At 50.9% G+C, this 9,464-nt stretch overlaps 1 protein-coding gene across 2 annotated transcripts in view; it reads right to left on the bottom strand.

The window, feature by feature from the left end:
* Nucleotides 1-810: 810 nt before the first annotated feature.
* Nucleotides 811-9,464, bottom strand: part of LOC307089700 (uncharacterized protein) — a 47,305-nt gene continuing 38,651 nt past the window's right edge. Inside the window, exons 17-21 of one of the 2 annotated variants that reach the window (XM_079756108.1) lie at nt 8,122-8,298; nt 7,603-7,636; nt 4,612-7,305; nt 4,184-4,254; nt 811-3,294 (exon numbers count right to left, since the gene is read on the bottom strand). In XM_079756108.1, the coding sequence (XP_079612234.1) occupies nt 3,128-3,294; nt 4,184-4,254; nt 4,612-7,305; nt 7,603-7,636; nt 8,122-8,298 (3,143 nt within the window). In that variant the 3' untranslated portion in view covers nt 811-3,127. Of the gene's footprint in view, nt 3,295-4,183; nt 4,258-4,611; nt 7,306-7,602; nt 7,637-8,121; nt 8,299-9,464 lie in introns of both variants that reach the window. The other variant, XM_079756107.1, reaches the window with a different exon arrangement.

A 9,464-nucleotide genomic window follows, 5' to 3' on the forward strand; every position in this document is an offset into this window, starting at 1 on the left:
GACAACATGCTTATATATAAAACCATATAAATAAAGCAGAAATAACCAATATTTCCCCTCCTATTACTGTGTATTGCACAATAAAAAATAAAAAAATTTGCTTGAGATTTAATGAAAATACTTGATAACTGACATTATTATTTTTAACCCAAATGATTTAATTAGAAGAAAGGCAATTTGGAGATATCAGTCACTCCCCCACAAAATGACTAGCCTAGAATAGCCTTGTGGAAGACTCCAGTCATGCGCAATGAGTAGACAAGCAGAGTGCGTGGGTAAGGAAGGTAGGTAGACAGACAGCCATCATGTCATTCGGGTGAATGAAATGATGATTAAAGGCCAGCGACACTAAAAGATAACTTATTTTATCCTTTGTTGTCAGAGCACAACATTTATGCTGAAGAGAATTTCCAATAAAATGATGAAAAATGCTTCTAAAATAAATTGTCTACCTAGCTTTAATATTATTTAATTGAATAGGCCACGTTTACAAAATTGGCATTGCTGTGACACCTGGTAATACATATGTTAGTGTTTATGAGAAAGAACATTAAATATTGATTACATTTAGTTGTGATATGAAGATGTAAGTGGAAAAAATATGTTATTTTGATGTTTTACATTAAGAAAATATGTTTTGACAGTAAATAAATAAGTGTAGACACCTGGGAAAAAAAGGGAGGAAACAGCCTCACAGATGAAACATACAACATATAGTTTTCGGTTACAACTTTAAATTTATTTTTGGTAAACTGTCAATAAACAGATACAAATTGGGACTTGCGCTTGCAAGAACATTTAGACGGGAAATATTTAATTTACAGGAAAAAGGGAAGCAACAATTTAGAAAAACAGCCATATAAATAAAAAAATTACAATAAACATGATATAAAAACAGAAAATGATATGTAATAAGTGTCCTTCTTTTCACCGTTTACCAAACGTATATGTGAAATTAGACTATTGTTCAATATATATATATCATATATAACTAACTGGGGACAGTTACTTGCTAGGATTTTGAAAGCTGTTGAAAAATTTGTCAGTCTCCCAGATGGTTTGTAACCAAAGATATGAATACACTTTCCTCCAAATATCATGGAAAATTACCAGAGAGGGACTCAATTTTGATGGCGTCCATTTTGATCCTGGCTTGGATCCTGGATATTTATTTTAACTGTTTACACAAGAAGACATCAAATTATATTTGGAAAAAGTAAACATAATTTCAATTCTAGGATTAGTAAACTACATCTTATTCCGGGGGGGAAATTTATAGCACTCACTTCCATGTTGATGATGATGTGGTGCTCACTTCCACCTGAACAAGAATATGAATGCCGGATCTCATATGTACTATATTTTGTAAAGCTGAAAAGTAATAGAGCCCTATTGTCCTAAGACAAAAAGAGGTTAAGAGCTTTGTTTCCATGTTCCCAACATTTATTTTTAACATTCATCACAGTCCTGTATGGTAAGCAAGCAAAATACAATCTCTAGATGTTTTATATATATTTCATAAATATTATTTATTTTATAAAAAAGTACAGATATTGTTTTATATAGTGTCATATATCTAGGTCTTCAAACCTCAATGTATTATATATCTATTTTCACTTCTTAGATTTACAGACATTAGTTTCCAAAGTCAAATTTCGTCCTATCATGTTGCCATGGAAACCAGTGCTCTGTATTGATTAAGGGATTTGTCAAGGACAAAAGATAATCACGCTATCACTACTTGCAATCAACTGTGAATACGTTTGAAATTATAGGAATAGGAAAACTTGTAAAAAAAATAACAGCCTTTCTCACCTGGACTCAATCTATTGTCTCCTCTAAAATCTTGTGTCTAAGTTATATGATTGCACGTGCCATAGCTCCAAGCTGGAAATGCACTCACTTCCTCAACATATTTATCACATCTAATATTTGTCATTATATATGTCATGTCGGTCATTCTATGTAGCGATTCTGTTTATTAAAAAAACTCAAGGATTTATACACATAATGCTCAAAATGACATATCATCTCTGTTCTGAACCGCTGGCTATGCAAATGGACTTTTTCAATCAATTAATTCTCAGCTGACAACAACAATAATGTTTTTATGGTAATATGGATGATAATCACGCTTCATTTTCCGGCTGACAGAAGACAGTAGCTTGTTCCTCAGGATAGGACGTTTTCCTGTCATTGAGTCTCATGATTGCACATCACCACAGAAGTATACAGCAACCAGCACGGTACGCACCATATCCACAAAGGAAGTCTTTGACAACTATCGCAGAGAATGTTTGCTTTATGTTTCTACCTCCAAAAAAACGTTTTAAACTTTTATTTTTCCATACACTTGCCTCCCACTGTAAAAAAGCTCTTTCGCCAGTGTTAAGCAAAGACAACATTTTAGCTGCTTTCCTCTTTGTTCTCTTGTTTTCCATACATCAGTATTTAGAAACACAAAATGTTTTATAAGACAGAACTCCATTAAAAATGGAGCCGTGTCTGCGATGCCTAAAGAACCAGACTCTGGGAATATCGTTGTTTTTCATCACTAATGGATCGAGGGCCCATTATTGGACGTTTTGTCCATTAATGAAACAGTCCTGCTGTTACATTTATAAGAATCTCCAACAAAGAAAAACATTAACTTATGAATTAATAGCAAGCCTCTGAAATATTACCATATTAGTGTTTGAATGTCTTATATATATATGTATAAATGTATATATACATATAAATAAATATATATATACATATATATATATACATATATATATATAGATGGTCCACCGTAGTTAAGGAAGGCAAAATCAGCAAAACAAAATCAGCCCAACACAATATAACAATCATTCCTCCTAAATCCAAGACTCCTCAATGATTTATAGCATCTACACTCAATACAAAGTAACACATACAGTATTTTGGTCCACGGTGGTTACAAACATCCAAATCAAAGTCATCATCTCACCTAATAGTATATTAGGGGAACGTTGATGCTACATTCACCTTACATCAACATCATCCTCATCTAACGTCCCCTTGGGTGTAAGCCGGTGGGTGAAGGGGTGGTGTACTCATACAGTCGTGGAGTCCGAGGGACGGAGAGTTGGAGCTGCGCTCGCAGTCAGAACAGCACCGTCTCCATCTCTACCTGAGGGGAGCGCCGGTCGGTGCGGCAGCCCCGGAGCAAGGCAGCCTGACTGCAGTCTGCCAGGGAGCACGCCTGCACGCTCACAAGGCTACAGCGGGGCTGGGACACGCCCTTCAGCACCTCCTCGGACACACCCGGGTCTGAGGAGGAGGTGGGAGAGGAGGAGGAGGAAGAGGAGGAGGAAGGGGGAGGAGGGGGAGGAGGAAGAGGAGGAGGGGGAGGAGGGGGAGGAGGAGGGGGAGGAGGAAGAGGAGGAGGGGGAGGAGGGAGAGGAGGAGGAGGAAGAGGAGGAGGAAGGGGGAGGAGGGAGAGGAGGAGGGGGAAGAGGAGGAAGGGGGAGGAGGGAGAGGAGGAGGGGGAGGAGGAAGAGGAGGAGGGGGAGGAGGAGGGGGAGGAGGAGGAAGGGGGAGGAGGGGGAGGAGGAAGAGGAGGAGGGGGAGGAGGGGGAGGAGGAGGGGGAAGAGGAGGAGGAAGGGGGAGGAGGGAGAGGAGGAGGAGGAGGAGGAGGAAGGGGGAGGAGGGGGAGGAGGGAGAGGAGGAGGGGGAGGAGGGAGAGGAGGAGGGGGAAGAGGAAGAGGAGGAGGGAGGGGGAAAGAGAACGGAGAAGGAAAGGAGGAGGAGAAGTGGAAGTTTTAATCTCGGAATGCGCCAGACCAGATGTGATGACATCATATGCCGACAGACCTGCTCTCTCTCTCTTATGGATGATTCATTTTCTTACTGATGTTCAGAAAACTTCATATAATTAACTTAATACTAAAGATATACAAAGAATATATTTATATCTGTGCGTGTATGTAAGTTGATATTGTGTTTGGGCATGTAAGTTCACATTGTTTCTGTGTGTGTACGTTCAGACTGTGTGTGTGTGTGTGTGTGTGTTTACATATCAATGTGTGAATCAGGAGGGCTGATGTCAACACTTAAACAGAGTTGTTGTTGTTTTGTTTATATTTTCCCTATGGCTCTCTGCAAAGTTAACAAATAAAGGGCACAAAGTTGGTTTGATTTCCAGGCGAGGAGACGAACCTTGAAACTGTCGTGTTTCGGGCTGCGATGTGTCTTCATCCCACTCGTAGCTCTCGTCAACCGAGGCTTTTCTACTGGAAGGTAAACAAAACATGTTTACAGCTCTCAGAGTACGAGCCAAGACGGAGAGCGGATAAGGTGACTGCTCCCCATGATGCATACTGCTCGTACGCAAAGCAAATGGGTTGAATTCATTAGAAACTGCCGTTGAATATTTTCATTTTAGTATGGTACAGTTAAACTGACGGCTCTGTCATCTAACTATGATTATGAAAGACCTGCCTATAGCTTAACTATATATCTTTTTCCAATATTTGTCAAGTTGGCACTGTGGCAAAATTGTATCGACAGTATATTATTGACGAAATGAAAAGCTATATCCCAAGGCCCTAGCACACTGTGGAACAGGTTTTGCATCGTGTCGGTACCTTCTCCGGGCCTCGTCCAGGCCTGGCCCGAGGTCCTCGGCGTACTCCTCTATCTCGTCGGGGGCTTTGGAGAGGGTCGGCGACAGGCACACCGACATCCGGCCGTTCCCCGTCTCCATGCTCCCCCTCCCGCTGCTGGCGTAGCTGCTGAAGCTGCCTCGGGTCGCCGACCCCTGGACCACCACATAGCCCCTCACCTCGTCCACCTCGCTGCCGGGGCCCCCATCGCTGCCGGGGCCCCCCTCCACCTGCCCGTCGTCCTTCCCGTCGTCTCGTCGGGCTCCGTCCCCGTTGGAGAGAGGGGGTGGCGCCCGGTCCGTCGAGGGCCAGCTGAGTCCCCTGTGCAGAGGTCTGGGGAAGCCGGGGTCCTCTACGGGGTCTGTGGGGCCCCTGGCTTGGCCCAGGGGCCGTGAGCCTCCGGAGGTTTCCTTCAAGGCCTCCGCCCGGGGCCCCGGCTCCCACGGCCCACTGTTGGCGGGCCATCGGAGCGCGTCCATGGACAGGATGTTCCACTCTCTCTTGGGGTCGTCCTGCTGGGACGGCGGAGCGGGTTCTGGGCTGCGTGCCGGCGGGCCCCTCCTCAGCGAGGGGGGCTCCCCACTGGGGGTCTGGGCGGAGAAGACAGAGGAGGAGGAGGAGGAGGAGGAGGAGGAGCGGTCGCAAGAAGGGGTCTCCGGCGGCTGGGAGGGCGGCCAGTGGGGACCCGGGGGGCCGTGAGCGTCGGGTCTGTGGGCCTGCGGTGCTGGGGGAACGCGGGGCCCCCGCGGAGGGAGGGGCTCCGGGCGGCGGGCCCGAGGCGTGGAGCAGTTCTCCTGGCTGAGCGAGTCCACCCAGTCGTCCGGGGTCAGGAACCTGGCCCGCTGGCGTCTGCGGTGGTCCAAGCTGAGGCTGCGCTGGTGGTAGTCGTACGTGTCCGAGACCCCCAGGCTCGCGGTCTTCCACAGGTGACGGCCGTGGGGGCCGGGGGCCGGGGCCCTGGGGGTCGTTTCAAAGCTGTGCCCGGGTAAGGGGGTCATGCATCTGGAGCCTCTGTCGCGCTCGCCCTTGTGCGGCCGGCGCAGAGACGAAGAAGCGTTGGGGCGCTCAACCCTGCTTCTCCTCTCAGCCGGCGTCGCCTCCAGGTCCGGCCCGTCCACGCTCATCTCCACGCACGTGTCATCGGCATGCGTCGGGGGCGGCTTGGGAACGGCCGGGCGGGCTTTGGAATATCGTGGCAGGCTGCCGACAGCGACGGCGGCGGCGTCGAGATGTTCCGCGTATTTGTCGTCACGGACGGGCGAGGGCGTGGAGAGATTCCTCCTTCTCTTTTCCTCGGTGGATGAGTGGTTGCGTTGCCCCGTGCTACGTGGGACTCGGAGAGAGTTGTGACGCTCCGGTCCTATCTCGCCCGGAGGGGGCCACTGGCGCTCTGCACACAGGTGCGGGAGGGTGTGTCTGTTGGTGGGCCGGCCGTCCGCCGCCGCGTCCTTATTCTTCGCAGGTGAAACGAGGGGGAATTGGGCGTGGGAGCCCCGGAAGGAGCTCCCGCGAGGGGAGCTCCTTTGGAAGGGGTACAGCCCCGGGACCGAGGCCGACATGGGGCTGAGCCGGGGGGGGAGAGGAGGAGGAGCGGGAGCCCCCCAATTGGAGTAGGGCGGCGACGCGAGATCCCAGCTCGCCCTGGTGCCCCGTTGGTGGGGGGGCACGCCGCCGCCGCCGCCGCCGCCGCCACAGCCGCCGACGTTCCTCTCCTGCAAGACACGGCCCTCGACGCCCCCATCCACGCCATCCCCGCCGTCTTCGGCGCCGCTTCCCCTCTCCAGCGTGTACTTGCGTAGCTCCCACTGCAGCGCCTCCCTCTCGTGGGCCAGCTGCAGGCAGCGGCTCAGGTTCCCCCGCTCCCTCTCATGCTCCATCTGCAGCACCAGGCTGCTGGCCGTGGTGCAGGGCGCGCCCGGCGGCCCGGCCCCCGGGTAGAGGACGCCGGGGTCCGCCCCGCTCGCCGCGGTGAGCGAGCTGCGGGCCGAGCTGCGGAGGGAGCCCCTCCAGTCGGAGCCCCCGTCCTTGCCGTCCCGCAGGCGGTGCCCTGGAAGGGCCAGCAGGTGCTGCTCCGTCATGGAGCCCGCGCGCCTGCCGTCGGGGCCCGGGGCGCGGCACGGCGCCGGAGGGAGCTCCACGGAGAGGACGCACGGGGCCCGCCGCCCGGCCTCGCCGCCCCGGCGGGAGGGCAGGGACGCCGAGCGCTGGAAGGCGGAGGAGCGGGACGAGCGCCGGCCCCCCCGCCCCGGGGCCGTCTTCTCGTCGTCCAGGGCGGAGGACAGCGACTGGCCGTCGCCGGGGCCCGCGAAGCGTCCGTCGGGGCCCCTGGTGATCAGCTCCAGGTGGGAGGAGAGGACGGAGGACGAGGCCCTGCTAAGGGATTTGGTTCTGCGGGGGGTGGGGGGGTTGATGAGGAGCTGCTGGTGCAAGTGGTGGTGCTGGGGGTGGAGGTCGAGGTGGCGGTGGGCGTGGAGGAAGCCAGGCAGCAGCTCCATGTGCGGCGCCTGATTATCGGGCGGGCTGCCTTTACTGAAGTAACCGCTGTGGGACTGAGAGGAGGACGAGGAGGATGAAGAGGAAGAGGAGGTGGAGGAGGAGGTGGTGGGGTAGAGATTATGTGAGTGGAGGAGGCTTTTCTTCAGCACACTGTCTGGACTGCCGCCGCCTGCCGTCCGCCTGATGGAGGCAGATGGTGGAGGGAGAGGAGCGGGGGGGAGAGAGGAGATATTAAAAGAGGCAGTTATGTAAGGAGGGATGGAGGAACAGCAACGCAGGGAGAGGATGACACAGCGGCGCATTAGAGCGAGGACAGAACACCGCACAACAGTAACTGTGAGGCGGCAGCGAGGTGTGATCGACGGGAAAAGATTCAGAATTCAAAGGAAGGAATTTTTGGCAAAGGCCATTCTTTGTTGTTGGTGGCGTCAACCGTCCGTGGAAGGCAGGAAATGGAATGGGGAAGTGGGTACTCACATGGAGGAGGGTTTATAGATGGAACGCACCAGATCTGGAGAGGAGGGAGGGGAGGGGATAGGGTGAGTGAGTTGGTGGGATGGCGTATGACTCACAACGGGTGGTAGCCTGTGTTGACCAAGAAATGTAAAAAACGTATCATCCCTAATAAGAAGCAATTAGCGAGGAGCGCCACGGACAACAAGCTAACACTCCCTCTATCGGGGCGATGACAAATGACCCTAATTAGCGGGCGAACGTAAATGACATCAATAATGCTTCCAACGGATTGTCTGGGTCGTGGTGATGATGGCAGAGACGGGTGGGGGGGGGGGGGGGGAAGGGTGTGTAATATTCACTCTGAACTCGAGCGATGATTAATGCAACGGAAGCAAACCTGCTCTACGGCGAGACATAGCGGGAGTTAATGATGACATCCCAGACGGGGGTGGTGTTCGTTCGTCGCCGGCTGCTGCTGCCGTGAAGGACTGTGGTTGTGAGGGTGGAGGGGGGAATGGGGGGTGGGGGGGGGGGGCTTACCGTCTTTGTTCTGCTGCTTTCGCCGCCGCCTATCCCTCCGTCGGGCGATGAGGCAGGTGGCGGCCAGCAGCAGGAAGAGGACCAGCGCCATGAAGAGCACGCCGCCCAGGATACCGGCGAGCAAGGGCTGCGGAACGAACTCGGAGAGCTGGGACGGCACGGCGGCCCTCCCCAGGCCTGGAGGGAGCATCGGGTTAGCGTTAGCATCATTAGTATTATTATCATGCTCGACGTGCAGGTGGTGTGTGGGTTTTGCGCAATAACAAAGGGCTGACAGGGTCTTAAAAGGTGTCATTTGGGGGTGTATGTGCCGGCCTTGAGGAAATGGATGATTGAAAAAAGACTAGGAGCAGACTCTGTCCCTGTGAGGGCTTGCAGCTCAATCATTTTCCAGCTGAATAGAAGCGGTTTATTTCCACGCTCGTCTTTCACTTTCACTAACTCACTGTTAGAGACGCTCACACAGAGTTGCTTTACAGAGCGGTGGGTTCTGTCCTCAAAATGAGTTCCTGTCACTAATAATCCTGCATCTAGCATGTGCTTTTGCCTGGTGGCAGAAGTTGGCCTCAGGCTATCAAAACACTCGGCCGTGGACCGTACACTGGGAAAAGTCTGTTGTACAGATTAAACAGGCTATTCGACCACATGTGAGTGTGCACTCGTATGTACAGGACATCGATCAGCCTGCTATCAGTTTACCCAGTGGACTGTAGGGCTGGGCGATTAATTGAATTTTGATCGCGATTTCGATTTTAGCATCAAACGATCAGAAAATTATCATAATGAAGTTTTTCGATTTAACAATTCTTCCTTTTTCTATTTTTTTAATGATTTATAGAAAAGGCAGAACAGCTGGACACATATCTGTCTATCATTTTAGATTGGAACATTTTCTTTTTGACCATTTAGTGTATTTTTTTAAGGCGAAATTTCAAAGTTCTCAGTTACAAAGTTTTTTTGGGGAGAGACATGGTGAATAAATACAACATGTTTTCAAACTCAAAAATAATCATTTGAATAATCGTGATTTCAATATTGACCAAAATAATCGTGATTATGATTTTTCCCATAATCGAGCCGCCCTGGTGGACTGTACCAATCGGTGTTGCGGATCGATCCAAAATACATCTGGGTTGACACTCCCACTTGTGATGTAACAAGGGGGAAGCTTTTTTGTCAAAATCAAATTCACACCTGGTTCAACAGGGGCCCTTCGATCAAACCCGTGATCAACGTAATTTCCCTGGAGAGCAGAAGCACTTCGGTGATGATACTAATGACGATGTCGACGTGTTGGCGCAGGCAGCTGCCTCCTCCCAGACACGAGGCCATAACACACAGCT

The sequence above is a fragment of the Pollachius pollachius genome (genome assembly GCF_949987615.1).
Source record: "Pollachius pollachius genome assembly, chromosome: 18".
Taxonomy (NCBI): Eukaryota; Metazoa; Chordata; class Actinopteri; order Gadiformes; family Gadidae; genus Pollachius; species Pollachius pollachius.